We start from the raw sequence: 26,399 nt of genomic DNA, 5'->3' as shown, positions 1-26,399 counted from the left end.
TATTGTACTTCTTCGAGGGGGTAAACAGCCAGGTGGATAAAGGGGAATCCATCGACATCATTTACCTTGACTTTCAAAAAGCCTTCGACAAGGTACCACACGAAAGGCTGCTTAAAAAGCTGTGGAAACATGGAGTGCAAGGGGAGGTCCACCGATGGATCAAAAACTGGCTGGCAGGCAGGAAACAGAGGGTTAGAGTAAAGGGCCATTACTCAGACTGGCAATGGGTCACGAGCGGAGTTCCGCAGGGGTCGGTGCTGGGACCGCTCCTGTTCAATATATTTATTAATGACCTGGAGGTGGGAACAAATTGCGAAGTTATTAAATTTGCGGATGACACCAAACTCTACCGCAGGGTAGAAACCATGGAAGACTGCGAAGATCTACAAAGGGACCTAATGACACTAGAAGAATGGGCCAAAAAGTGGCAAATGAGCTTTAACGTAGGGAAATGCAAGGTCATGCATGTAGGGAAAAAGAACCCGATGTTCAGCTACAAAATGGGGGGATCACTGCTAGGGGTAAGTAACCTTGAAAGAGACCTGGGAGTGATGGTAGACACAACCTTGAAGGCGTCGCACAGTGCGCCACAGCCTCAAGAAAAGCAAACAAAATGTTAGGTATCATTAAGAAGGGTATCACGACCAGGATGAAGAAGGTCATCCTGCCACTGTATCGTGCAATGGTGCGCCCGCATCTGGAATACTGTGTCCAGTTCTGGTCACCTTACCTCAAGAAGGACATGGCGGTACTTGAGGGAGTCCAGAGAAGAGCAACTAAACTGATAAAGGGTATGGAAAACCTCCAATATACTGACAGACTGAAAAAGCTGGGGCTGTTCTCCCTGGAAAAGCGGAGACTTAGAGGAGACATGATAGAAACCTTCAAGATCCTGAAGGGTATAGAAAAGGTAGACAGGGACAGATTTTTCAGATTATGGGGAACCACAAGTACAAGGGGGCACTCGGAGAAATTAAAAGGGGACAAATGCCAGAAAGGTTCTTTTTCACCCAGAGGGTGGTGGGTACATGGAATGCGCTTCCGGAGGCTGTGATAGGCCGGAGCACGTTACAAGGCTTCAAAGAAGGTTTGGATAGGTTCCTGGTGGATAAAGGAATTGAGGGGTACAGATAGGAGTAGATGTAGGTTTAGGGATAGTCTGAGACTCAGTGGCCTGATGGGCCACCGCGGGAGCGGACCGCTGGGCGAGATGGACCTCTGGTCTGCCTCAGCGGAGGCAATTTCTTATGTTCTTATGATATTGATTTTTTGGAGATCAATTTGGGGACATATTAATAATATTTTAGAATCTGAGATTCCGTTAATAATAATAATAATAATAACTTTATTTTGTATACCGCCATACCCAGAGAGTTCTAGGCGGTTCACAGCAGTTAATAAGAATACACACAAGATAACATTGGAATTAACAATTTTTTGGAATGTACATGTCGTTGAAGTTCACAGGGAGATACAAGGAATATACAAGGGGTATACAAGGAATATATAAGGAATATAATACAAGTAATGTACAAAGAATATGCGAGTAATATACAAGGAATATAGTACATGGAATATACAAGATTGTACAATAGTTGGTTTTTTGTTGTTGTTGTTATAGGGGAAAAAAAACATACCGGTCAGGGAAGTTAATTGGTTTGGAGGGTACCTTGGGGGGGGGGGGGGAAGGATTAGCAGCATAAAATCTATTTTACTCTTTTGGAATCTCTCTAAATACTTGTGACCTGGGTCGACCACTGCTGGAAACAGGATACTAGGCTTGGTGGACCTCCAGTCTCTCCCAGTGTTGCAACTGTTTTGCTCTTATGATGTTATGGTACTGTACCGTTGATGATTGAAAAATAAGATTGAAAGATTATGAAAGTGCTAAAGCTTTAAATGAGGGTTCACCATACAATATAAGCAGTTTATATTGACATGTGTACCTTGGACTGTGCAACACTGGGAGAGTCTGTTCAATTTGGGGATGGATTGTGTTGCAGCAAAATTTGTTCCACGGTTGATGACCGATGACTAGAAGAACAACCAGAAATTGTGCACAAAAATCACAATGACAGCTCTTCCCTCATGTGCCTTAATTTCCTGACTTGGCCCCAGCTGACTTCTTGTTTCCTAAACTTAAATCTATACTGAAAGGAAAGTGATTTGACACCACTGAAGTCATAAAGCAAAATTTGATGAAGCAACTTTTGTCGATTCTGAAGATCTATTTAATGACTGTTTCCCGAAGTGGAAATGACATTGGGAAAAGTGTGTATGTAGGGAAGGGGAAAACTTTGAAGATGACCCAATGGAATAAGTTGTAGGATTGTTTAATATATTTTATAAGATCAGTCCTGGAATTTTTAACAGACCTCTTATGTTGCCAGGAGCTTCTCCTATGTTATACTTTCTCTGGCAAAGAATCAAGATCCAGTCCCAACATGACTAGACTCTTCTCCTTAGGTCACACTGTTCCTATAATGAGCAGTTGTTGGTCAGACTTACATACCTCTGTTCAGTTCATTTAGCATGTGAACAAGTCTCTATCTTTCTTCTATATAACAGCGGACAGCTGTTGCCCAGACTCACAATACATTTGCTAATTCTTCTCCTTCCTCTCCTTCCATAGTTCATAGATATTCCAGTGAGCTCCTGGTGGGATTTCACTTGTGGCTCTTCTACATATTTCTTGCTGGACCAGCTCCAGGAAATAAAGGACATGGCTCCTCCCTAACTTGGAATATTATACTTCCCTCCACAAAGCTCAAGCTCAAATCTAGTTGGACCACTTCCTCAGCACAGACCTCTTTCTATTCAGATTTGTTTCACACATTTTGGGAGCAGAAATCTCAAATATTCTTCCTGAAACTGCAAAGGAAAGAGCATTTTGGCAGCATATTATAGATGAAATCATTTGAAGAGGATTTATATATGCAAGGTTGGACTATATAGGGTAAGGGATAGAATGTAAAGTAAGATTAATATCTCTGACCTGTGGGTATTGATATATCTGGAACATATTGTAGAATGCATATGTTTCCTCATTTATAAAGCCTTCAATGATGGCAGCCACTGTGCGAAATGAATTACACTTGAAATTTACGATTGTGCTCTGTCCTGCCAAAATTTGCAAGGCTGATTCAATTATTTTCCTTGTATATATAAAAGACTCTTTAATATGGAGCCCCAGTGTGATGGTTGGTAAGAGGTCTGAGTTGTTGTTAATTTCCTCCACCGCAAAAACAAAGGCCAAGAAGTTATAGTTATTATAATACATATATCTGTAATGACATTAAGATCATAATTTCATAACAGTGTACCTGAAATATTTGCAAAAATACACATATTTATGCGTATTTGTTTTTTTAATAAAATATCAGAATGCAAAAATAAAACAAAACAAAACTATGTTCTCTTTTACCATGCAGTGTGAAAAAGAAACCTGGTGTGCTGAAGCCACTTGTAATGCTGCCAGGAACATGCAGCTTTTTCTATTTTTTTATAATGACCATGAGCTAATATCCCCACTAATGCAAGGCCATTAGATTGTGAGCCCTTCTAGCCCCTCTTTTGCACATAGTATGAGCTTGCACACTATTCCTGAGCTAATCAGTTAGCAATGCACAAGTGCTGATGGATTCACATAGCTTTGTCTACACTCTATTCCCTACAAGTATATCTTATAGAACATAAGAACAACCATACTGGATCAAACCAGTGCTCTCCTGTTTCCAAAAGTGGCAAAATCTAGGTCACAAGTATGTTATGTTAATATATGTTAATCAGGTTCTTTGTACCCTCTCTACCTATTCAGTTCAATAATAATAATAACTTTATTTTTCTATACCGCCATAATCTTGCGACTTCTAGGTGGTTCACAATGAAGATAAGCTGTACAGTCAGCGAATTACAGAGTATAGATAGAAGTGAGAACATTCAGCGATCAGTGAATTAGAAGGTGCCAAATGGTTAGGAGAAAGATGTACATAGGTTGTTGAAAAGAGTTAACTTAATTTTCATATTACATTGAAAAACATTGGGCATCAGCAGAAAGCTGGGTACAATTGTGAGGAAGACATAATAGTAGACGGAAAAAAATGGGGCTTCTAATTGAGAGGAATAAAGGAATATGGGTGAGGTGAGGTAGCTTTGATCGTGTAGGGAAAAATCTGGCTAGGATATGAATTTCTTAAATAAGGCGGTTTTTAATTCTTTCCAAAAGGTCAGATTACATTAAAGAAGTTGGGTCAGTTACCCAGGAAGTTACAATGGACAGTATGACACAGACATTCAATAGATTTGGAAGTTCAGGTAGATCAGTACGATTATTAATACAATTATGTTGTAGGTACAAATACATAATTACAAGTTACAAGTCAAAAGGAGCCTGAGAAGTTTCACTTCATGTACAACATCGAGATTACTTTATGTACTGTGGTGCCTTGCCCATTAATATAGGTGGGTAAAACATGAAGGCTTTTTAAAAAAAATATATCTTTATTAGATTTTCAAACTACAATTGTGCAACAAATAATTCATATACATAAAATATCACAAGACAAGCACAATAAACTTTCAGACATTAATATACAATTAAATATTTCCCCACCCTCCCACCCAATACTCAAATAAAATAAAACCCACAAGAAACTATCCATATATACCCTGAATCTAGTTCCAATGCAACTCCCTCCCCCCCCCAACCTACCCTGGATGTGTATGTTTACAAGTCTATAACATAAAATCAATTATTCTTCCTTACAAAATTTAGCCAATGGCTCCCAAACATCCATAAACTTTCTGTAACGCCCTTGCTGTATGGCCATGAAGCGTTCCATTTTAAAATTGTAACACAGAGATTCCCACCAAAAATTGTAACTTAAATCGATCCAAATTCTTCCAATTCCTTAAAATGAGCTGTATGGCAACCCCTGTCATTATAAATAGAAGTTTGTTATTTCGATTAGATATTTGGCTTTTAGTTCTCATCAATGTATCAATGTTCACTTGATCCCATATGGACCTCCATAATTTAAGTATCAATTTAAGTATCAAGGGACAATAGTATAATAAATTATCCCTAGTCCCAGCTTCAAGACGACAGTGCCAGCATCTATTAGACTTTGAACTATCTAATTTCTGTAACCTAACAGGGGTCCAAAATGCTCTATGTAATAAGAAAAACCATAGATGCAGACACCAGTGTGTGCGTTAAAAACGCTAGCGCACCTTTGTAAAAGGAGCTCTAAGTCCTTAATATTTTGTTCTAAATTAGTGAATTCTAGCTTAAGTTGCATCCTGACATGAGCTGATTATGAGATAATTTGCCTTCTCACGGTAGCTTTAAAAGCATCCCAAAGTATTTCTAAATAGATTTCCTCTGAGGCATTAAGTTGAAAATATTCCTTCATTTTTATTTGGAATTCCTCAATAAATTATGCATCTGCAAGCAATTCATTATTAAATATCCAAACAGGTCTATTATATTCTTACTCCTCAACTTTAAATTCAATCCAAACTCCACCATGATCTGCCAAAATGATTGGATCAATAGTGGCTTTTGTGATCTGTTGTACAAATGTGTGTGATACAAATACATAATCTATATTTGAAAATGATTTATGGACATGGGAATAAAAAGAAAACTCCTAAGTATTATAATGAAGAATCTGCCATATATCCTTCAATCCACAAAATTGAACCATATTATCCAATCCTAATGATTTTAACATCCTACTAGGTTTTTTATCCAGCAATAGATCAATTACAGCATTGAAGTCCCCTGCCACCACTAAATCAGAGGCAGACAGTGGTAGAATCAACTGTTGTAGAACCTTGAAAAATTCAATTTGATTTGAATTAGGGGCATATATGTTAATGAGCTTCAGCGTATGTTTCCCCTCGCTCAGGTTTACTTGAACCAATTTGCCTAAAGGATCAGCTGAAAGGAATTTAAATGTAGCCAGACATTTTTTATTAATTTAAATAGCCACTCTCACCTTCTTGCCTACCGTAGGAGCATAAAAGCAATGTTTAACCCATCCTATTTCTAATTTACTTGATTCTGAGGCATTTAAGTGCGTTTCCTGAATGTAATATATATCTGCATCTTGTTTTTTCATGGAATTAAGAGGTTTTTCCCTCTTAATTGGATGATTAAGGCCATTGACATTTAATGAAAACAATTTCAGCGTCATGTATATTCTAGCAAAAATGGGATCCGAAAATATAATTCAACACGCTTAACCCTTACTAGCATTATATAAACATTACACATCCTATAAATAATCCCTCCCCCTACTCCAGAGCACCTATTTAGTTCTTTAACTCAAAGACCCCTTCAGGCCTTCTTTAAGTTCTTTTCCAAATTCAACCTTGTATCCCTTACAGATTACTACATGAATCAACTTCTCATATGACACTACTGATTAATGATTTATAATATATATGAGATAATCTTTATAACTTATCAATTTATCCCAAAATAAATTATTGCTCTGAAAGTCATTAAAAACTATAACTCTAAAAATAAATAACAAACCTTAAAAAGAGCCACAGAAACCCTCCTCCCCGCTCAATATCATTCCAATACACCCCCATTATATTCAGTTAATATTACCAACATTACCTATATCACTCTACAACAGAACAACCCGTATGGACAAAAATATAAATCATTCATTGCATTTGATCTATTAAAACACAGCCTACCAAAACAAGTTCCCCACATACCAAGCAATCTTTTCCATATACTCCAATCACTCTCACAAAATTAAATCATCAACTTAAATTAATAACCAGTAATAAAAGTTACTCAAAAAGCTATTTCATTCACATTCATGCACTGTCAAAAACAAATGAATAAATTAATATTGAAAGAGTAAATAATCCAAAGAGACTATAAAGAATCATTATATTCCATATCTACCCCTCCCACCTGTCTTACAAAACTATTCATCCCAACCCCCACCTCGCTCTCTACAAAGGTTCCCCTTAAACATCCATACACTACCAACCACACACCAATATATGCACATTGCCAATCTACAACAGAACAACTTCCAATCTGACGTGTCTTTTCCCTATTTAATACATTTCCAAGCATTAGAAATACAGTCAAACCAAACTCCAAGACAGGGCTCTCAATGAGGCAGAGTGAACATCCAGAAGGGTCTGCCAATGCTACTGCTTCTCCTCCATCTCCCAGTGTCAGTCTGCACATGCCGGATCCAAGCTTCATGCTCTTTTACCCTTCCATGTGCTGTTTTTTTCCCTCCCCTTTTTGTCCCAACCAAACTGCTTCCTGTTCGTTCCTCCACCATTCGGGATGGTAATGCTTTCTAAGGGTCATAGGGGCCTGGAGCTCGGACATTCTCCTCTCCCCTCTGCAGCAAACCTCCCTGCACCTCTTCTCTCATTCTGCCTCCTCCCAGTTTGCAAACACCAACGGAAATCGCAAGAAATCCACTTCCCATTTGGAAATCAACATGAAGGCTTTTAAAAAATGAGGATTATTGAGCATTAAATTCACATCTAAAAACAGGTCAAGAACTCACCTGTAGCTGCACATTGTTTGATTTCCACCATTATTTTAATAACTTATGATTCACAGTTTTGGAGACAACTCAGAATAGTCTGAGGGGAAGTGGCTTTTATAGACTCTTGATACAGAAGGAGGGGCATTGGATTTTTTTATTTAGCCAGTGTGTTTCCAAATGGCTAGTATCATGAATGTGGCATTGGAGCCCACTTTTTGCATTCTAGGCATTAACTTCCAGCTTAGGGAACAAAGAGGAGAAGTGCATGCCATTCCTAGTGTTAGGCAAGTTGAATGTTGTAAGGGTGTTTATAGTTCTTTAGAGTGATTTAGAGTGTATATGAAGGGGGTTTTGTGATCTTGCATGTTTCTGATGGTGTGTTTTTGTGAAGGTGGGAACAGCTTTAAAGTGGTTTTCTAGATATTCAGTGCTACTACTGATGTTTGGTGGAGTCATCTAATATAATAAAACGGTAAGCTGCGTATGCACACTTCCTATGCGTGCGTCCGTTTTCCGTGAGCTGTAGCACACATAGGAAGTGCGCATGCGCGGCTTAGAGTCTGGCCTCACGCGAGGTACGACAAGTGTCCTGCACGTCCTTCCCTGCTCTCCACTTGCGGAGCGGCGGCTGCCGGCTGCTAGCACCCCCTGCCCTCTCCGTCGGCTCCCGGCTCCAGCGGCGTAGGCAGCACTATAAACACACTGCTTCGCGCCCTTCTCTGCCGATTTCCTCTGCCGCGTCTCTGATGACATCATCGGAGACAGACGCGGCAGAGGAAATCGGCAGTAGAAGACCGCGAAGCAGCGTGTTTAAAGTGCTGCCTACGTGGCTGGAGCCCCCAAGGTTTGTTGGCGGTGGGAGGGTCAGGAACAGGCCGGATCGACAATGGCAGTAAAAGAAGGGGGAGGGGCCGAACAGAGCAGGGAAGAGAAGGTAAGAGAAGGGAAAGGGGTAGTGGGGGGAAATGCTGCTACTGCTTCTACACAGGAAAGGGGGGGTAGGAGGGAAATGCTGCTGCTGCTGCATAGGGAAATGTGATGGAAATGCTGCAGCACAGGGAAATGGGGAAAAATGACAGACAGACACCGGGAGGGTGGGAGACAGAAAGAAAGAAAGACACAGGGGCAGGGAGAGGGACAGAAAGACAGACAGAGAAAGGGGACCAGAGAGAGAGTCAGCGGGAGAGGGAAAGGGGGCTGCTTTGGGGGGAGGGGTGTGCTTGGGGCAAACAGCTTTGCTCTGGGGGGAAGACAGAAGGGGCCATGGAGAGACAGGGAGAGGGATAGGGGGCTGATTTGGAGGGAGGGGTGTGCTGGGGGGAGACAGAAGGGGCCATGGAGATATAAGGAAAGGGGACAGACAGCTTTGCTCTGGGGGGGAGGGGGAGACAGAAGGATACAGACAGCGGCCAAGGAGAGAGAGATAAAGAAATACAGACAGACACATCTATTCTAGCACCCGTTAATGTAACGGGCTTAAAGACTAGTTATATATATATAATCAAATTCTCTAACATATTCTTCCATTAAACCCTGGTTACTTAACATGCCATCACCAGATTACAAACAAGCGGGTGCTGTAAATTATCAAGGGTTGTGGACTCTCCTTGAGTCAGGAATCTTCTTAAACCAGGAATTATTGTGAGCTAGCTGTAGTAGAGTAATTTTTGATTGAGGTAATTTTATTCTAGTTAGATTGGTGGTTAGATATTTAATCATCTTATGTATTTTTCTAGGATATCGGCAGCAAGAATCCCCTGAAGCAAGTTGCCTTAAATCGTGTACCAATGTTTGGAGTTGAAAAGGGCATATATTGTTAGGACTATTTTTGAATTTTCTGGGTTCTCTGCATTTACAAGTTGGTGGTGACTGCTAACAACAGAAAGTAAATAGGAAAAGAGAGTCACTTGATTAAAGGCTTACATCATAAGATCAGGACCTGGAATAACTGCGTTATATAAGGTCATATGATCCAGGTTTTATAAGCAACTCTGATACCTCTCTTTCAATTAATAGAAAGCAGTTTTTTCAACAATTTGTTTTGACGTTCATTGCAACTCTAGGGAGTGATAGTAATTTATCTATTCACCTTTCCCCCTTTTTCTTTTGACTTCTTGAGGCCATTTGGGACAGTGTGTGAGAAACCCATATAGAAGCAACGTTTCATGCTACTGATCCCATGGCAAACAATGGCTTTCCTTAATGTCCATTTCAAAAAACAGACTATGAACTTTTCTTCTTTGAATGAAAAAAGTATTTCCTCCTATTGGTTTAAAAAGTATCTCCTTTTAACTTCATTGACTGTCCCCTAGTCTTTGTTTTCAAATTATTCCCATGTAATGGAATTTAGTGTCTCCTGGTTTTTGTTCTCTTTGAAAGAGTGAAAAATTGATTCTCTCTTACTCTTACAGGGTATATATTTATCCTTCACTGATAAGTCTCTTACTCTAAAATTTGGAGAGTTCACAAAAGCAAAATATAGTTTCACAAACTGTTCACTCTTTCTATCCAAAAGAACATTTTATTTGGGAATCAGTGCTTCCCATTCAATCCAAGAACATAGCACCTTTGTAATTAAAATGATGAAATATTTTGACTCCTACCAGACAGAACTTAAAGATCTGGGCTTTATTTCATACTCCAAAGAAATTTAACACTGCTTTGCCACCTCTTTATCTCCTGTCCACCCACCAACCCCTCCCTCTTCCTGTGATACTATCACTGAAATGCTTACATATTTTCCTTAAATATACTATTTGTCACAAATTTCATCATAAAATGCATTGAGTTACCATTTTTCCATTGTTTTTGTTTTATTTCTGTTACCTTGAAAAGTGGCCAACACAGCCTCCAACCATTTCAATACATACACAAAGTCTTACTTAGCAACTCAGTGGAGTAGTCATGGTAGGAGGTACCCCCCTCCCCTTCTGCACACCCACACTCCTCCCATGCCCCTATCAAACATTTGTCTATTTTTCTTTCCATATCTCTTTAACTCTTTGCCAGCACTCCCAGCACCTGCAACCTCCTGCCCACACTGGTCTTGGCTCTGTTTATCAGCATTACCCCACACCATCTTACATCTGATCAGCTAGTGATGCTTCAGTTTCAGTGGCATTAACCAGTCAAGTAGTGCTGAAAATCCAGGAGTAGCCAGCTCATCAGGAATTAACAAGGCAGGAGTCTTTCATGATGTGAAAGTTCTTCTTTAGGGTCCCCGCCTAAATGGTCTTCATTTTGTAAAGTATGCGCTTTAAATGTGACTGCACCTGCTATTTTGGGTGATTGATTGAAAAGGGGAAATTCCCTGCCTTCTTGTGAAAATGTCATGTACATTCTCTGCTTTTCTCATCTTTTCAAAGCACCCCTCTGGGAAAACCTACTCACTGGCTGCCTAAAGGTGGAAGAAGAAATGTACTTTTCACTGGACAGAGGACATTTTCAAACAGGACTATCAAGGCATGTTCATCTGTTTTAAGATTGACAAAAGTGCAAATATATTAAATTTCAATTTTAAAAAATGATAACATATTAGCAGTGTATGGAAGATTATTGCTTGGCTAGTAAAAATTCACTTGCTACAGGTTATCATGAGTTTATGTGTTCAATGATAAATAAAAATATTCATAGAATGAGGACACCAAAAATTCAGATGTAATTATAAATTTAGTAATATCATATAAAAATGAAGGAAAATGTAAACTCCTTATAAGACATAGACTACAAAACATCCTTCATACAAGTACAAGTTATATTTCCAACAGCTAGTCACAGAGCAACTCACAAACACTTCTGAAATGGGAGGTAATGCACAATGCTACTTACCCTGAGTAATTAAAAGATATGGTGTTGGTAAAGGATTTGGTTAACTTAACTGCATACTGTTCAACAAATCCCCCAATTATAATGTCCCCATCCATGTAGTAGCCATCTTCTGAAAAGTCCATGTACAGCTTTGGACATTGGCTCTCAATAGGCTTCCAGAGATCAGTGTAAAATATGAATAAAATCAAAAGGGGATCAGCTGCCATATTTCAAGGTGAGGAACAACTGCTCTTCCTGCTCTGTCACTTTGGGAAATTTCTAGTGGAAGATTCTGCACGTCATAGTGAAACCCATCTTTTTAAATCTATATATTATGTATTATGCAAGAAGTTTCAAATTGACACTGAGAAGACTCTTTGATGGACACAGGTCACTTTATGATTGGACCAGAGAACTTCATCCTGATGTTGATGTGAATGCTGATTCGAGCGAGTATCCTGCAGCTGTGTGGGCATCGTGTGATCTTTATAGGTCTCTGCTCCTGAAAGGTTCAGCCTCAGCGGATTTCATCTACTGACTTGGGCATTTGATATTAAATATAGATTGTTTTTATAAACTTGTTTTTCTGAACATGACCTTGTAAGATAAATATTAATTTCAAAGGAGTGCTTTGTGAAGAGTGTAATAATAACAGCAAGGGAATTGTGCACTTGATTTATAATACTTAGAAAATAAATACATTAGAAAATGGATTTCGATGATTAGAATCTACCAGATATTCAACCCACTGAAGGCCATGACAGGACTCCCTGTATATAGAATCATATTTTCTGTCTTAGAGCTGAATTTATCAGTTGTTTAATTATGAAAATACTGAATTTTGAGGGCAACCTTGTGAATTTGTTCACAGGTGAATGGTTCTTTAGTCATATACAAATACGCATGGCAAAAAACCACTTTCCTATCTGTGTTATGGTCCTTGACACTAGAGAATGACATGGGGAAAAAATCTGTCCCCGTCACCGCCCCGTCCCCGGCTCACCATCCTCTGCACCGCCCCGTCACCGCCGTTCCCTTCACCGCCCCGTCACCATCACTGCCATCCCTTTCACTGCCCCATCACCGCCACTGCCATCCCATTCACCGCGCCGACACCGTCCCCGCAGCATCCATATAAGCCTTAGTACTCTAATATTTAGCTTATTCCGTTTTTATAAATCAAAGTTCCTGCTGCTGAACTAGAGAAAGAGATATTCAGCTGGCAGGGCTTTGTTTATAAATTTTTATCAACACAACTAATATACCACTTTATCCTAAAACAAAAAATAAATAAATAAATAGAATAAAAGCAAATTAGACTATTGCTCTAAGGAAATGCTGATAAATTGGAGGAACTGAGTAATAAGTTGTGCAACTTGACTGCTCAGCTGGAGATTTCTAACTGCAGATTGGAAAATGTTGAAATCCGAGTGGGAAGAACTGAAGCAATTCAAGTTCAATGTCAGCAGGACCTTGTGGTAATTCAAAATCTATCTAAGCAAATTGAATATTTTGAGAACAGAAATAGAAGATGTAACGTGAGAATTTTGGGTTTGGGGGAGGAGGCTGAAGGATCTGACATGCCTGCCTTTTTAGAACAGCTGTTACCAAGCCTGCTTCAGGTATGGCAGTTGCCATGTAAGACATACCAGAAACCCTGAAACGTGGAGGCGACTATCAGATGCTAAAAAGATATAATGGAGGAACGGGAGGTAATTGTCACATCAATGAATATCTGTGCAGTTGATATCGGTGCTGGTAGCATACTAAGTGCTCATTCTCTCAACCCCTTCTCTGCAATGAACTGCATTGTCAAGGAGGCATTCCTGAACAAGGGATATACACCTCAGAAGCTACTGGCCACATGTTGGTCTGGAGGTCACCTTCATAGCTCCAGACCAATGTCAGGCCTGCTGTTGTGGAGGCATATATCCCTTGTTCAGATATGCCTCCTTGACAATGCAGCTCAATGCAGAGAAGGGGTTCAGAGAGACACAGTGCAAGGCCAGCCGAAGGGAGAGTGCAGGAGCTGTGCCTAGTCCTGAGCACATGGTAGCAGAGTTCTGAGCACATGGCAGAACAGTGAGCGGAGAGTGTGCTAGCAGGAAGAAGCAGAGAGAGGAGCAGAGAAGGCGGTGCTAGCAGGGGAAGAGGCGAGAGCTAACTCCGCCCACCCCTGACATCACCAGCCAAACTCCCCCCATAAAAGGGGACGAGCCAACGGCGCGCAGCCGTTCGGCGCGCGGCGAAAGCGAGCGGCAAAGGCGCTCGCCTTAGCGAGAGCGCCTTTGCGAAGGGCCTCAAGAAGGGCATCAAGAAAGGGCTATCAACTATAGCCGGACTCCCAACTTATAAGACTAGCTAACTAATCAATTGTCTTCAGTCTTTCTTTAGCATTCTACCAAGTCTTTAACTATCAATCTACAACTTTCTACCAAGTCTTTAACTCTCAATCTTACAACTTTCTATCTCACCAACAAGCTACTAAATCTTTCTCACTAAACAGGCACACTAACAAACAGACGTTCTTAACTGACAATTAACTAACTGTTAACTAACTAACTACTACTACTACTAACTAACTAACTAACTACTCCATCCCTCAGACCAAGAACTAACTAACTACTTCTATCCCTCCCTCAACACTTACTGACCAACACCTAACAGCCCCCACCATAACAAACATCCTAAAAAAAAAAAAAAAAAAAAAAAAAAAAAATTTTTAATTAAGAAATAATAACAATAAACCTTTGTAATGGCAGGTAGGACTAGAAGCAGCAAGACTTCAATCAAAACAGGCAGTTCAGTCACCGAGAGCACCCAGGGGATGGCTATGGTCCGAGTACAGATGGAAGGAGAACCAGGACGGAGGGCAGAGGTCTCTGTACAGACCGAGGCCATCCCCTCAAAGATGTCTACAGTCTCAACGCAGACAGAAGTAATGGTTCAACCGGACGAAAGCCTTTTGATGGAGCTAAAGAGCCTGAGAGAGGAGGTTCAGCGCTTAAGGAGCATCCGAGACGACGAGACCTTCATCGATGGAGTCATCCAGGAGCTGTCTCAGATCGCTGAACAGGAACCTGACAAGACCACTCTGGGAACACCCATAGCATCCAAAACGGCCACCTTGAGACAAACTACCGGAATGCAGGAAGTGGTTGGAGACGCTGACTCTTGGCAGTTGGTGACTTCCTCCACAAGAAAATGCAGAGGACCTAACTCTGTCTCTTTTTCCCCCATACAGGACAGCTCAACATCGACACCTCATATCGCCCTGAGGAACAGATATCAGCTGCTACAGGAAGGTCCGGAGAAAGAGCTACAAGTAGTTGTTCAGCAGACGGTTCCAACTCCGGAATCAACAGTACAGCCCACCCCTAAGAAACGCAGAGTGGTGGTCATCGGAGATTCGCTGCTGAGGGGCACCGAGGGACCAATCTGCAGACCAGACCTACAATCAAGAGAGGTCTGCTGTTTGCCAGGGGCCAGGATCCGGGATGTCACTGCTTGCATTGACAGACTCATCAAGCCCCGAGACCACTTCCCCATGGTTCTAATCCACGTCGGAACCAACGACACCGCAAGGAGCAGCCCGGACAGCATACCTGAAGACTTCAGGGCCCTGGGGGAGAAGCTGAGGAGGATGGATGCGCAGGTAGTCTTCTCCTCGATTCTCCCAGTGAGGGGCAAGGGCAGAGCCAGAGAGGATCGAATACAAAGGGCGAACGACTGGCTGCGAGGATGGTGCAAGGAGATGAACTTCGGGTTTCTGCACCATGGAGAAGCATTGCAAGGACTACAGGGACACGACGGGCTACACCTAACCAGAAGAGGGAAGAATGTCCTTGGACACTGCCTAGCCCGCCTACTCCACAGGGCTTTAAACTAGGTAAGTCGGGGGAGGGTACAGGCACAAACAACATACCAGGCGAACTAAAATGCCAATACATTTATGAGGCTGAGGAAAGTAGACACCAAAATTCTGGGTCAGGGATGAGTGCACACACTTTTGAGTCGGGAGTAGGGTCACATCATATTTATGGGTCACATTGTAATTCCGGGTCTAGGGGGAGTACACACTGTAGTTCTGGGTATATGGGGAGTACACATTGTGGTTCTGAGCCTCAGGAAAGCACAAATAACACAAACAATGCTAAAGGTGTTCAAATAGCTCAAACAGGAATATCCCCACTGAGACATAACAAAAATATAACATGGAGGGCTATGTACGTCAACGCACACAGTTTAGGAAACAAGATCCTGGAATTGGAAACAGAAATAAGGAATGCCGACCTGGATGTGGTGGCGATATCCGAAACCTGGCTCACAGACTCCCACGGGTGGGACATGGTCATACCGGGTTACAACTTGCTTCGCCGGGACAGAGAGGGTAGGAAGGGAGGGGGTGTAGCATTATATACTAAAGATGACATTAAGGTCACGAGAATCTCAGATGTCCAGTATACTGGGGAATCCCTTTGGGTTAATTTGGCCAGAGGGAAGGACAAATGCTTGTATCTTGGCGTAATTTACAGACCCCCAAGACAACAGGATGACCTGGATATGGAAATAATCGAAGATATAGAAAATATCACCTTGCGTGGGGACACAGTATTGCTAGGTGACTTCAACATGCCTGATGTGGATTGGGTTACACTTACCTCTGCTTCCGGCAGCAGCAGGAGGCTATTAAACTCTATGAAAGGAGCAAGCCTCAGGCAACTGGTGTTGGAACCGACAAGGGATCAGGCAATACTGGACCTGATACTTACCAATGGAGAAAGTGTCACAGAGGTCTCGGTGGGCGACACATTGGCCTCCAGTGACCACAACATGGTATGGTTCAATATCAGGAAAGGTTTCACTAAATCTACTACACTAACCAAAGTCCTCAAATTCAAGGACACAAATTTCAAAGAAATGGGAGACTTCGTTCACCAGGCGCTACAAAGCCAAGAAGAAACCGATAACGTGGAAGACATGTGGTCGACTTTGAAAGCAACCATACAAGAAGCAACAAACCGCTATGTAAAATCAGTAAGTAAACGGCAAAGGAACAATAAGCCACAGTGGTTTACTGCGGAGATCTCAGACCTGATCAAGGAGAAGAAAAAAGCATTCATCTCTTACAAACAATCAGGGAAGCAGGACTCTAGAGCAGACTACCTGGCCAAATCAAAAGCCGTCAAAACAGCAGTCAGGGAGGCTAAATTCCTCATGGAGGAGTCTCTAGCAAAGAACATCCAGAAGGGAGATAAATCCTTCTTCAGGTATATCAGTGATAGAAGAAAAAACTCAGGCGGGATTGTACGTCTTAGGAAACCAGACGGAGACTATGTGGAAAAGGATTCAGAAAAAGCCCAACTATTAAATGAATACTTCTGCTCAGTCTTCACCCGAGAAGCGCCAGGGCTCGGCCCTCAGCTACAGACAAGGGTTGGCTCAGTTGACCCGTTTAGTAACTTTGAGTTTACGCCCAGCAGTGTCTACGGTGAACTGTCTAAGCTCAAGGTTAACAAAGCAATGGGGCCGGACAACCTGCACCCCAGGGTGCTTAGGGAGCTGAGTGATGTCTTGGCGGAGCCACTGTCCGCGCTCTTCAACCTCTCCCTTAGTACAGGCAGCGTCCCGTTGGACTGGAGGACGGCTAACGTCATTCCACTCCACAAGAAAGGCTCAAAGATGGAGACAGCAAACTACAGACCAGTGAGTCTAACATCGATAGTGAGCAAACTAATGGAAACTCTAATCAAACACCAATTAGATAAGATCCTGGATGAAGAGAATCTACGGGATCCCCGACAACATGGATTTACTAAGGGGAGATCCTGCCAATCCAACCTGATCAGCTTCTTTGACTGGGTAACGGGGAAGCTGGATATTGGGGAGTCCCTGGACATCGTGTACCTGGACTTTAGCAAAGCATTCGATAGCGTACCACACCGCAGGTTACTGAGCAAGATGAGTTCTATAGGATTAGGTAACACATTGACGAAATGGGTTGGGAGCTGGCTTGGAGGTAGGCTCCAAAGGGTGGTGGTGAACGGCACCCCCTCCGAAATGACGGAGGTGATTAGTGGAGTACCACAGGGCTCAGTCTTGGGCCCAATCCTATTCAACATCTTTATAAGAGACTTGGCAGAAGGGCTTCGAGGTAAAATAACATTATTCGCCGATGACGCCAAACTGAGTAATGTAGTGGGCAAATGCACAACAGACGAAGATTCAGTGCCCGACAACATGATGCACGACCTACTCCTACTGGAGCGATGGTCTAGGACATGGCAACTCAACTTCAATGTCAAAAAATGCAAAGTTATGCACCTGGGCAGCCAGAATCCATGCAAGTCTTATACCCTTAATGGCGAGATCCTAGCAAAAACGGTAGCAGAACGAGACTTGGGGGTAATCGTCAGTAAGGACATGAAGTCTGCCAATCAAGTGGAGCAGGCTTCGTCCAAGGCAAGACAAATCATGGGCTGCATACGAAGGGGTTTCGTCAGTCGTAAGGCGGAAGTCATTATGCCATTGTATAGATCCATGGTGAGGCCCCACTTGGAATACTGTGTGCAATTCTGGAGGCCGCATTATCGCAAGGATGTGCTGAGACTGGAGTCGGTGCAAAGAATGGCCACCCGGATGGTCTCGGGACTCAAGGATCTACCATACGAAAAACGGCTTGACAAATTACAGCTATACTCGCTCGAGGAGCGCAGAGAGAGGGGGGACATGATCGAGACATTCAAGTATCTTACGGGCCTCATCGAGGCGGAGGAAGATATCTTCTTTTTCAAGGGTCCCACGACAACAAGAGGGCATCCGTTGAAAATCAGGGGCGGGAAACTACGAGGTGACACCAGGAAATTCTTTTTCACTGAAAGAGTGGTTGATCGCTGGAATAGTCTTCCACTACAGGTGATTGAGGCCAGCAGCGTGCCTGATTTTAAGGCCAAATGGGATCGGCACATGGGATCTCTTCACAGGGCAAAGGTAGGGGAGGGACATTAAGGTGGGCAGACTAGATGGGCCGTGGGCCCTTATCTGCCGTCTATTTCTATGTTTCTATGTTTCTATGTTTCTATAAGAACATAAGAACATAAGAAGCGCCATCTCCGGATCAGACCTTCGGTCCATCAAGTCCGGCGATCCGCACACGCGGAGGCCCTGCTAGGTATACACCTGGCTTATTTTATAGCCAATCTTCACACAAAAAAGTATTCCAATATATACCCACTACTACAGAGGAGTGAAATGTGAGATAGGTATATACTTATAAAAGGAGAAAAGACCTCAGTTTCTTCCAGGGAAAGAAAAACGTTCACCTGGAGGACCTCTATGTCTGCCACATTCAACTACAGGCAGCATAGGAAAAAACATCCCTGGTCAAAAACTCCATTATAAGATTATATCTGAAAAACTGTTAATCTGCAGTCCAGAACATCAATATTCACTTATCTCTTTGATTCACTGTCCTCCAGGTGGGAACTGAATCCAAACAGTTCAATTGATATTCCACCACGTTGACTTTCTTGCAAACATGGGAAAGGATATATATATAAGACTCCCGACAGGCCCTGTTTCGCTAAAAGAACGCTGCATCAGGGGAGGTCTATAGAAATATCGAGCTACCGCTTCATAGATTCTCTAAAAAGATTTCTTTTTAGAGAATCTGTGAAGCGGTAGCTCGATATTTCTATAGACCTCCCCTGATGCAACGTTCTTTTAGCGAAACAGGGCCTGTCGGGAGTCTTATATATATATCCTTTCCCATGTTTGCAAGAAAGTCAACGTGGTGGAATATCAATTGAACTGTTTGGATTCAGTTCCCACCTGGAGGACATTGAATCAAAGAGATAAGTGATTATTGATGTTCTGGACTGCAGATTAACAGTTTTTCAGATATAATCTTATAATGGAGTTTTTGACCAGGGATGTTTTTTCCTATGCTGCCTGTAGTTGAATGTGGCAGACATAGAGGTCCTCCAGGTGAACGTTTTTCTTTCCCTGGAAGAAACTGAGGTCTTTTCTCCTTTTATAAGTATATACCTATCTCACATTTCACTCCTCTGTAGTAGTGGGTATATATTGGAATACTTTGTGTGAAGATTTATTATATTCCTCTTGCTATGGTAGATTAATTTATTTTATAGCCAACCATATCTTTATATGCCTCTCTCAAGGAGATATGCATCTAGTTTGCTTTTGAAGCCTAGGACTGTCGATTCCGCAATAATCTCCCCTGGGAGAGTATTCCAGATGTCAACCACTCTCTGTGTGAAGCAGAACTTCTTGATATTAGTCCTGAACTTGCCCCCCCTTAGCTTCATTTCATGTCCTCTTGTCCGTGTCAAATTGGACAATGTAAATAATCTTCTCTGCTCTATTTTGTCGATTCCTTTCAGTATTTTGAAGGTCTCGATCATATCCCCACGCAGTCTCCTTTTCTCAAGGGAGAACAATCCCAGTGTTTTAAGTCGATCCTCATATTCCAGTTTCTCCATACCCTTCACTAGTTTAGTTGCTCGTCTCTGCACCCTCTCCAGCAGTTTTATATCTTTCTTTAGGTAGGGAGACCAATGTTGGACACAGTATTCCAAGTGGGGTCTGACCATTGCCCTATAAAGCGGCATTATAACTTTCTCCGATCTACTCGAGATTCCTTTCTTTATCATGCCCAACATTCTATTTGCCTTATTTGCCGCTGCCGCGCATTGTGCCGACGGCTTCAGGGTCCTATCTATCAGTACACCCAGATCCCTTTCTTGTTCACTTTTTCCCAGAGTTGCACCTGACATTCTGTACTCGTATTCCTTATTTTTACTGCCTAAATGCATTACCTTGCATTTCTCCACTGTTGAACTTCATCTGCCATTTCTCCGCCCATTTTTCTAACCGACACAAATCGCTCTGGAGTTCCTCACTGTCCTCCTGCGATCTGATTGCCCGGCAGAGTTTTGTGTCGTCTGCAAACTTGATGATCTCACTGGATGTTCCGTTTTCCAGGTCATTGATATAAATATTAAAAAGGATCGGCCCAAGTACCGAGCCCTGGGGTACACCACTAGTCACTTTCTCCCAGTCGGAGAACTTCCCATTTATGCCCACTCTCTGCTTCCTGTTATCCAGCCATTTGCCTATCCATCTTTGTATATCTCCCTCTATGCCATGGCTTTGTAGTTTCCTGAGAAGTCTTTCGTGTGGAACTTTGTCAAATGCTTTCTGGAAGTCCAAGTATATTATGTCCACCGGCTTTCCACTATCAATTTGCTTGTTCACGGTCTCAAAGAATTGGAGTAAATTCGTCAAACACGATTTCCCTTTCCTGAATCCATGTTGACTGGGTTTCATCAAGTCGTGTGTGTCCAAGTGCTGAACTATGCTATCCTTGATCAGTTATTCAATCATCTTGCCGGGGACAGACGTAAGACTCACAGGTCTATAGTTGCCCGGTTCTCCTCTCGATCCTTTTTTGAAAATTGGTGTGACGTTCGCTTTCCTCCAGTCGTCTGGTATCTGACCAGTTCTGATTGACAGGTTTGCAAGTTTTTACAATAACTCTCCGATTTCAACCTTCAATTCCTTCAAGACTCTCGGGTGAATTTCATCCGGTCCAGGGGATTTGTCACTTTTAAGTTTGTTGATCTGGTAGTATATCTGATCTAAGTTCACTTCAACTGTGGTGAGGCTGTCCTCTATTTCTCCTGTAAACAGTTTCTCCGCTTCAGGTATTGTTGAGGTGTCCTCCTTCGTAAAGACGGACGCAAAGAAGGAATTTAGTTTGTCTGCAATTTGTTTATCTTCCTTGATGTACCCTTTTCTTCCCTTGTCGTCCAGGGGTCCCACTGCCTCTTTTGCAGGTTTTTTCCCTTTCACGTATCTAAAGAAGGGCTTGAAGTTTTTGGCCTCCCGGGCTATTTTTTCCTCATAGTCCTGTTTTGCATCCCTCACCGCCTTGTGACATTTCTTCTGTTCATCTTTATGTTTGTTCCAGGCTTCGGTTGTCTTCGTGCATTTCCATTTTTTGAAAGAGTCCTTCTTTTCTTTTATGGCTTCCTTCACCTGTATGGTAAGCCATGCCGGTTCTCCTTTGCCTTTAGTTCTCCGATCTTTGGAAATCCTCAGAATGTAGAGATCTTGTGCTTCTGCAATAGTATTTTTCAATAGGCACCATGCCTGATCTACTGTTTCAAGTTTGTCCACCATCTTCTCGAGTCGTTTTGTTACCATGGCTCTCATGCAATCGTATTTACCCTTTTTAAAGTTTAAGGTGGTGGTTAAGGTTTTGGCATGTTTCCCTTTCCCGATGTCAAGTTTAAAGTTGATTACATTGTGATCACTCGTTCCCAGTGGAACCATGACTTCTACTTCTGTTATCAGTCCGGTGAGACCATTTAGGACCAAGTCCAAGGTGGCGTCGCCTCTTGTCGGCTCTTTTACCATTTGCTCCAGGAAGCAATCCCCTAGCACCTCCAGGAACTTGGCCTCCTTGCCGCAGTTGGAGGCTCCTAGTTTCCAGTCTATTCCTGGGAAATTGAAGTCTCCCAATATAACTACATTGCCTGTCTTGCATACTTGTTTGATTTCCTCCATCATTTCTGAGTCAGTGACCTCCGCCTGTCCTGGGGGACGATAGTAAAGGCCAATTTTTGTATCTGCGCCATTGTGACCAGGAATTTTGATCCAGAGGGACTCCAGCTTCTCTTTCCTGTCTGTTGTAATCATTCCAACAGAATCTATTCCTTCCTTAACATATAGGGCAATACCTCCACCTTTCTGCCCTTCTCGATCCCTTCTATATAGTTTGTATCCCTGTAGTACTGTGTCCCATTTGTTTTCTTCATTCCACCATGTTTCTGTTATGCCAATGATATCCATGTTCTCATGTCTTGCTATCGTTTCTAGTTCTCCCATTTTGTTTCCTAGACTTCTAGCATTTTATACATACATCTAAGTTCCCTTCGTGTTACCTTTTTGGACCTTCTACTCTTGGCTGTCCTTACAGTTTCATTTACGGTATCCTTTACTGCTCCTGTGTTATCTCCCATGTTTGCTGTGTGGTCATCCCCTCCTGTGTCTGAGTTGTCCCTTCCTGCTTGTTCTCCTTTGTTGGCTGTGAGGTCGACCTCTCTTGTGTATGAGTAGTAGTCCTTTGTTCCTACGTCGGGGCAACCTGTTGTCTATGCCATCGACCGGTGGTCGACTGTCGGCTTTCCCCTGTCCTTCAGTTTAAAGCCTTCTCTATTGCTTTCTTCATGTTGCCTGCCAAAACTCTTGCTCCTTCCTTGTTGAGGTGTAGTCCATCCCTTCTGTAGTACTTGCTTTTTCCCCAGAATGCCGTCCAGTTGCGCACGAAGTCGAAGCCTTCGTCTTCGCACCATCGTCTCATCCAGGCGTTGATCACTTGCAATTCCCCTTGTCTCTTTCCATCTGCTCTTGGTACAGGGAGGATTTCAGAGAAGGCCACCTTCACCTCCCTGATCTTCAGTTGTCTTCCGAGTGAGCGGAGCTGGCCCTTCATCTCTTCCCTGTCATACTTCCGCCCGCTCACATCATTTGTTCCCATGTGGATAAGCACAGCGATGTCCACTCCCCGTGCGCCATCTATGATCCTGGAGATCCTGTTGGTCACATCCTGTACTCTTGCTCCAGGCAGACAGGTGACGACTCTGTCCTCTCTTCCTCCTGCGGTGTGGCTGTCCACGTGTCGTATAATGGAGTCGCCTACGATGATCCCCATCTTCTTTATTCGGGAGTTCCTTGGGGGGCGTAGGTCCACGTCCTTGGAGTAGGGCCAGTCATCTTCCTCCAATGATACTCTTGAAATTGTTTCCTGTTCTTTGGGTGGGGGGACATCTTCCTGTGCTCTCACTATTCCTCCTGGTGTGCGGTTGTCTCCTACCTCGTCTTCGTTTTCTTCTGTGTTTGCATGGGTGTCTTCTCTCCTCACATGGGTTTCCTGAGTACAGTTTTCCAGCCCTGGGATCTCTACGTGGTGCTGATGGGCTTCCTCTATGAACATTTCTAGATCCTTGACCTCGTCGTTTGGGCTGTACTCCACTAGAATCTTCTCCTGTGCTCGGATTCTGTCTTCGAGTTCCATCACTGTTCCCTCCAATAGTCTTAACTGACATTTCAAGCTATCCATCTCCATGCATCGATCGCAAATGTATGCCTGGATCCCCGAAGGGAGGTAGTCATACATATTGCAGTCGATACAGAAGACAGGAAAGCTCATCTTCTGACTTCCTTGGGCTTCCATTTCGTGCTTCACTCGTGGGTTGTCTGAGTGATTTGTTGTGACCTACTGCTGCTCTTTTTCCTACTGATCCTACCTCCCCCTTACCTTCTGACTTCCTGACTGCAGGCTTCCTATTTGAGTGAGTCTGTTTGTGTTACAGTGCCTGTGCCTTTGTGTGCTTGTGTCCCTTGCCTGCTGCTTCCTTGTGTTGCTTGCCTTGTTGTCTCTCTCGTGTGTGCTGTCTCTGCTCTACCTCACCTTGATTGTATGTGCGGGTTGGTTTCTTTTGTGTCTGTCTCTTCCTTATCTTCTGTGCTTGTCGGTTCCTTACCGGTCTGTTCTCCTCTGGTGTTCTTGAGAGTAGCGCTCGTCCCTTGCAAGGCCCTTCGCAAAGGCGCTCTCGCTAAGGTGAGCGCCTTTACCGCGCGCCTTCGCCGCGTGCCGAACGGCTGGGCGCCGTTGGCTCCTCCCCATTTCAAGGGGGAGTCCGGCGCTGCCTGTGACGCGTGGGGGGGGCGGAGCGAACTCTCGCCGCTACCCCGAGCCTACTGTCCTCCTACTTCCTTCTGCTTTCTTCGGTGCTCGGCACCAACGCTACCTGTCTCCTCTGCTTCTTGCTCCCCTTCTCTCCTCTCTCTTCGGCACCGCGTGTGCCACGCTGGCTCCTCCCCTTTTCAAGGGGGAGTCCGGCGCTGCCTGTGACGCATGGGGGGGCGGAGCGAACTCTCGCCGCTACCCCGAGCCTACCATCTTCCTACTTCCTTCTGCTTTCTTCGGTGCTCGGCACCAACGCTGCCTGTCTCCTCTGCTTCCTGCTCCCCTTCTCTCCTCTCTCTTCGGCACCGCGTGTGCCGCGCTGGCTCCTCCCCTTTTCAAGGGGGAGTCCGGCGCTGCCTGTGATGCGTGGGGGGTGGGGGGCGGAGCGAACTCTCGCCGCTACCCCGAGCCTACTGTCCTCCTACTTCCTTCCTACTCCTACTATCCGATTCTAAGCATAATGTATGCTTCATAGTTGCACGTGTCACCCTCTATCCTGTCATATCATGTCTGCTACCTCTCAAAGCTCACTTTCTTGTGAATGTGCTCTTCCTTGGCAGCTGTTCTGGTATGCAACCTATTGCGACCCAAAATGTGGGTGATGAGATACCGGTCAGTCCACTGTGTCAACAAATACATCAAAGCCATTCAGTGTCACCTGCATATGCCGGCCACCTTTTGTTTAGATGTATACCGGTGTAACTGTACACAGAAAGTAGTTTACATATATGTTCACACACTGGCCTGATCTGTCTCCCACTTAGTCTTACTGGGTTGGGTGGGGGGGGTTGATAGGTAATTGTGTATGTAGTATGCAACCAATGCACGCTATGGTAACCTTGAGTTCATATTCTTACTGCACATGGGTCGCGCACAGCATGCTGCTGAGGGCATAGCCCAGGAGGTGGTGCAGGACATATGCCTATAGGCAGCCAGGGAGGCAGTGGCAGAGGCAGAGCAGGAGGTGGAAGGCTACTCTGCCTCCGAGGAAAGTCTGCAACCTGAGGAAGTGGTGGAGGTCTCTGATGTGGAGGACCAGGCCCAGGTGGTAGAGGCGGAGGTGGAGGCACAGGTGGTGGTGGAGGTGGAGCAGCAGCATGTGGTGGAGGAGCAGGGAGCATGGGAGGTTCCTGACTTCTATGAGGATATGCCTCCTCTTGAAGGGGATGAATAGGTGGTCATGGAGGCAGCAGCCTCAGCCCCACGCCATGATGTGCAGCCAGCGGCCCCAATAGTTCCTCCCCCTCCTGAGGCGTATGGAGAGCTGCTCAACATGGTGGGACAAATACGCAGTGAATTGCAGGAGGGGAGGCGTGAAACTATGCAGACCCTGCAGGAGATTATAAGTCTTCTGCGCCAGCTGGTTGAGATATTCAAGGAGCCAGTGTAGGGTTTGAAGGGGCAAACCTGAGGGCCAAGCTGCCAATGGGCCATTGAGGCACCAATCATGTTACCAACAGTGTCCCTGACAGCTCACAAGTAGCTGGCAGAAATCCAATGACTGAAAGGACATCACATGGCCTGTCCTTCACATATTCAGGAGACTTTACCTACTGTATCTCATTGGGACATACTTGGATGTTAACCTACTTGATGGTACTGGCTGTTGTGTACAATGCTGTCACCATATGCTCTGCCAATGATTGCAAATGTTGAGATGTGATGTACAGATGCAAACTGTACAGTGATGGTTAAGGTGTACAATAGTTGCACTAAAGGTGTGTTCCAATCCCATGACTAGGGTAGGAAGACATGCATATGGTGGGACAGTGTTAAACTCAATAAAGGGTACTCTCCCCATATCAGTGGAAAACAGGTATCCAGTGAAATGAAAAGACCCTACCATCAGATGGGATGTGGTGAGGAACATAAGAACATAAGAACATAAGCAGTGCCTCCGCCGGGTCAGACCACAGGTCCATCCTGCCCAGCAGTCCGCTCCCGCGGCGGCCCAAACAGGTCACGACCTGTCTAATTCACCAGAAGGGGCCCCCATGCCGCCTTGGTTTCCCTTTCTAGCCCTCCGGTCTTGCACATGCACGACCTGGGTTTGTATACTTATTTTCTGGTTAGCTTTCTCAATATCCCATGATCCCTTTATCCTTCAGGAATCCGTCCAGTCTCTGTTTGAATCCTTGTACCGTACTCTGCCTGATCACTTCCTCCGGTAGGCCATAAAGATTGACACTGAGAAAGTGGGAATGCTAGGCTGCATTTCTGAGGTCACAAATAGCTTCTATAACCTATGGGCCAATGGATGATGATGTAACCTGGAG

At 43.8% G+C, this 26,399-nt stretch overlaps 1 protein-coding gene across 1 annotated transcript in view; it reads right to left on the bottom strand.

The window, feature by feature from the left end:
* Nucleotides 1-25,244, bottom strand: part of LOC117368567 (vomeronasal type-2 receptor 26-like) — a 79,579-nt gene extending 54,335 nt beyond the window's left edge. The window contains exons 1-3 of the mRNA XM_033962298.1: nucleotides 24,981-25,244; nucleotides 11,370-11,521; nucleotides 2,996-3,284 (exon numbers count right to left, since the gene is read on the bottom strand). Coding sequence (XP_033818189.1) covers nucleotides 2,996-3,284; nucleotides 11,370-11,521; nucleotides 24,981-25,244 — 705 coding nt within the window. The remainder of the gene's footprint in view (nucleotides 1-2,995; nucleotides 3,285-11,369; nucleotides 11,522-24,980) is intronic.
* Nucleotides 25,245-26,399: the final 1,155 nt, after the last annotated feature.

This window comes from Geotrypetes seraphini, chromosome 10, assembly GCF_902459505.1.
Source record: "Geotrypetes seraphini chromosome 10, aGeoSer1.1, whole genome shotgun sequence".
NCBI classification, from domain to species: Eukaryota; Metazoa; Chordata; class Amphibia; order Gymnophiona; family Dermophiidae; genus Geotrypetes; species Geotrypetes seraphini.
This window is presented reverse-complemented; position numbering and strand designations above follow the sequence as displayed.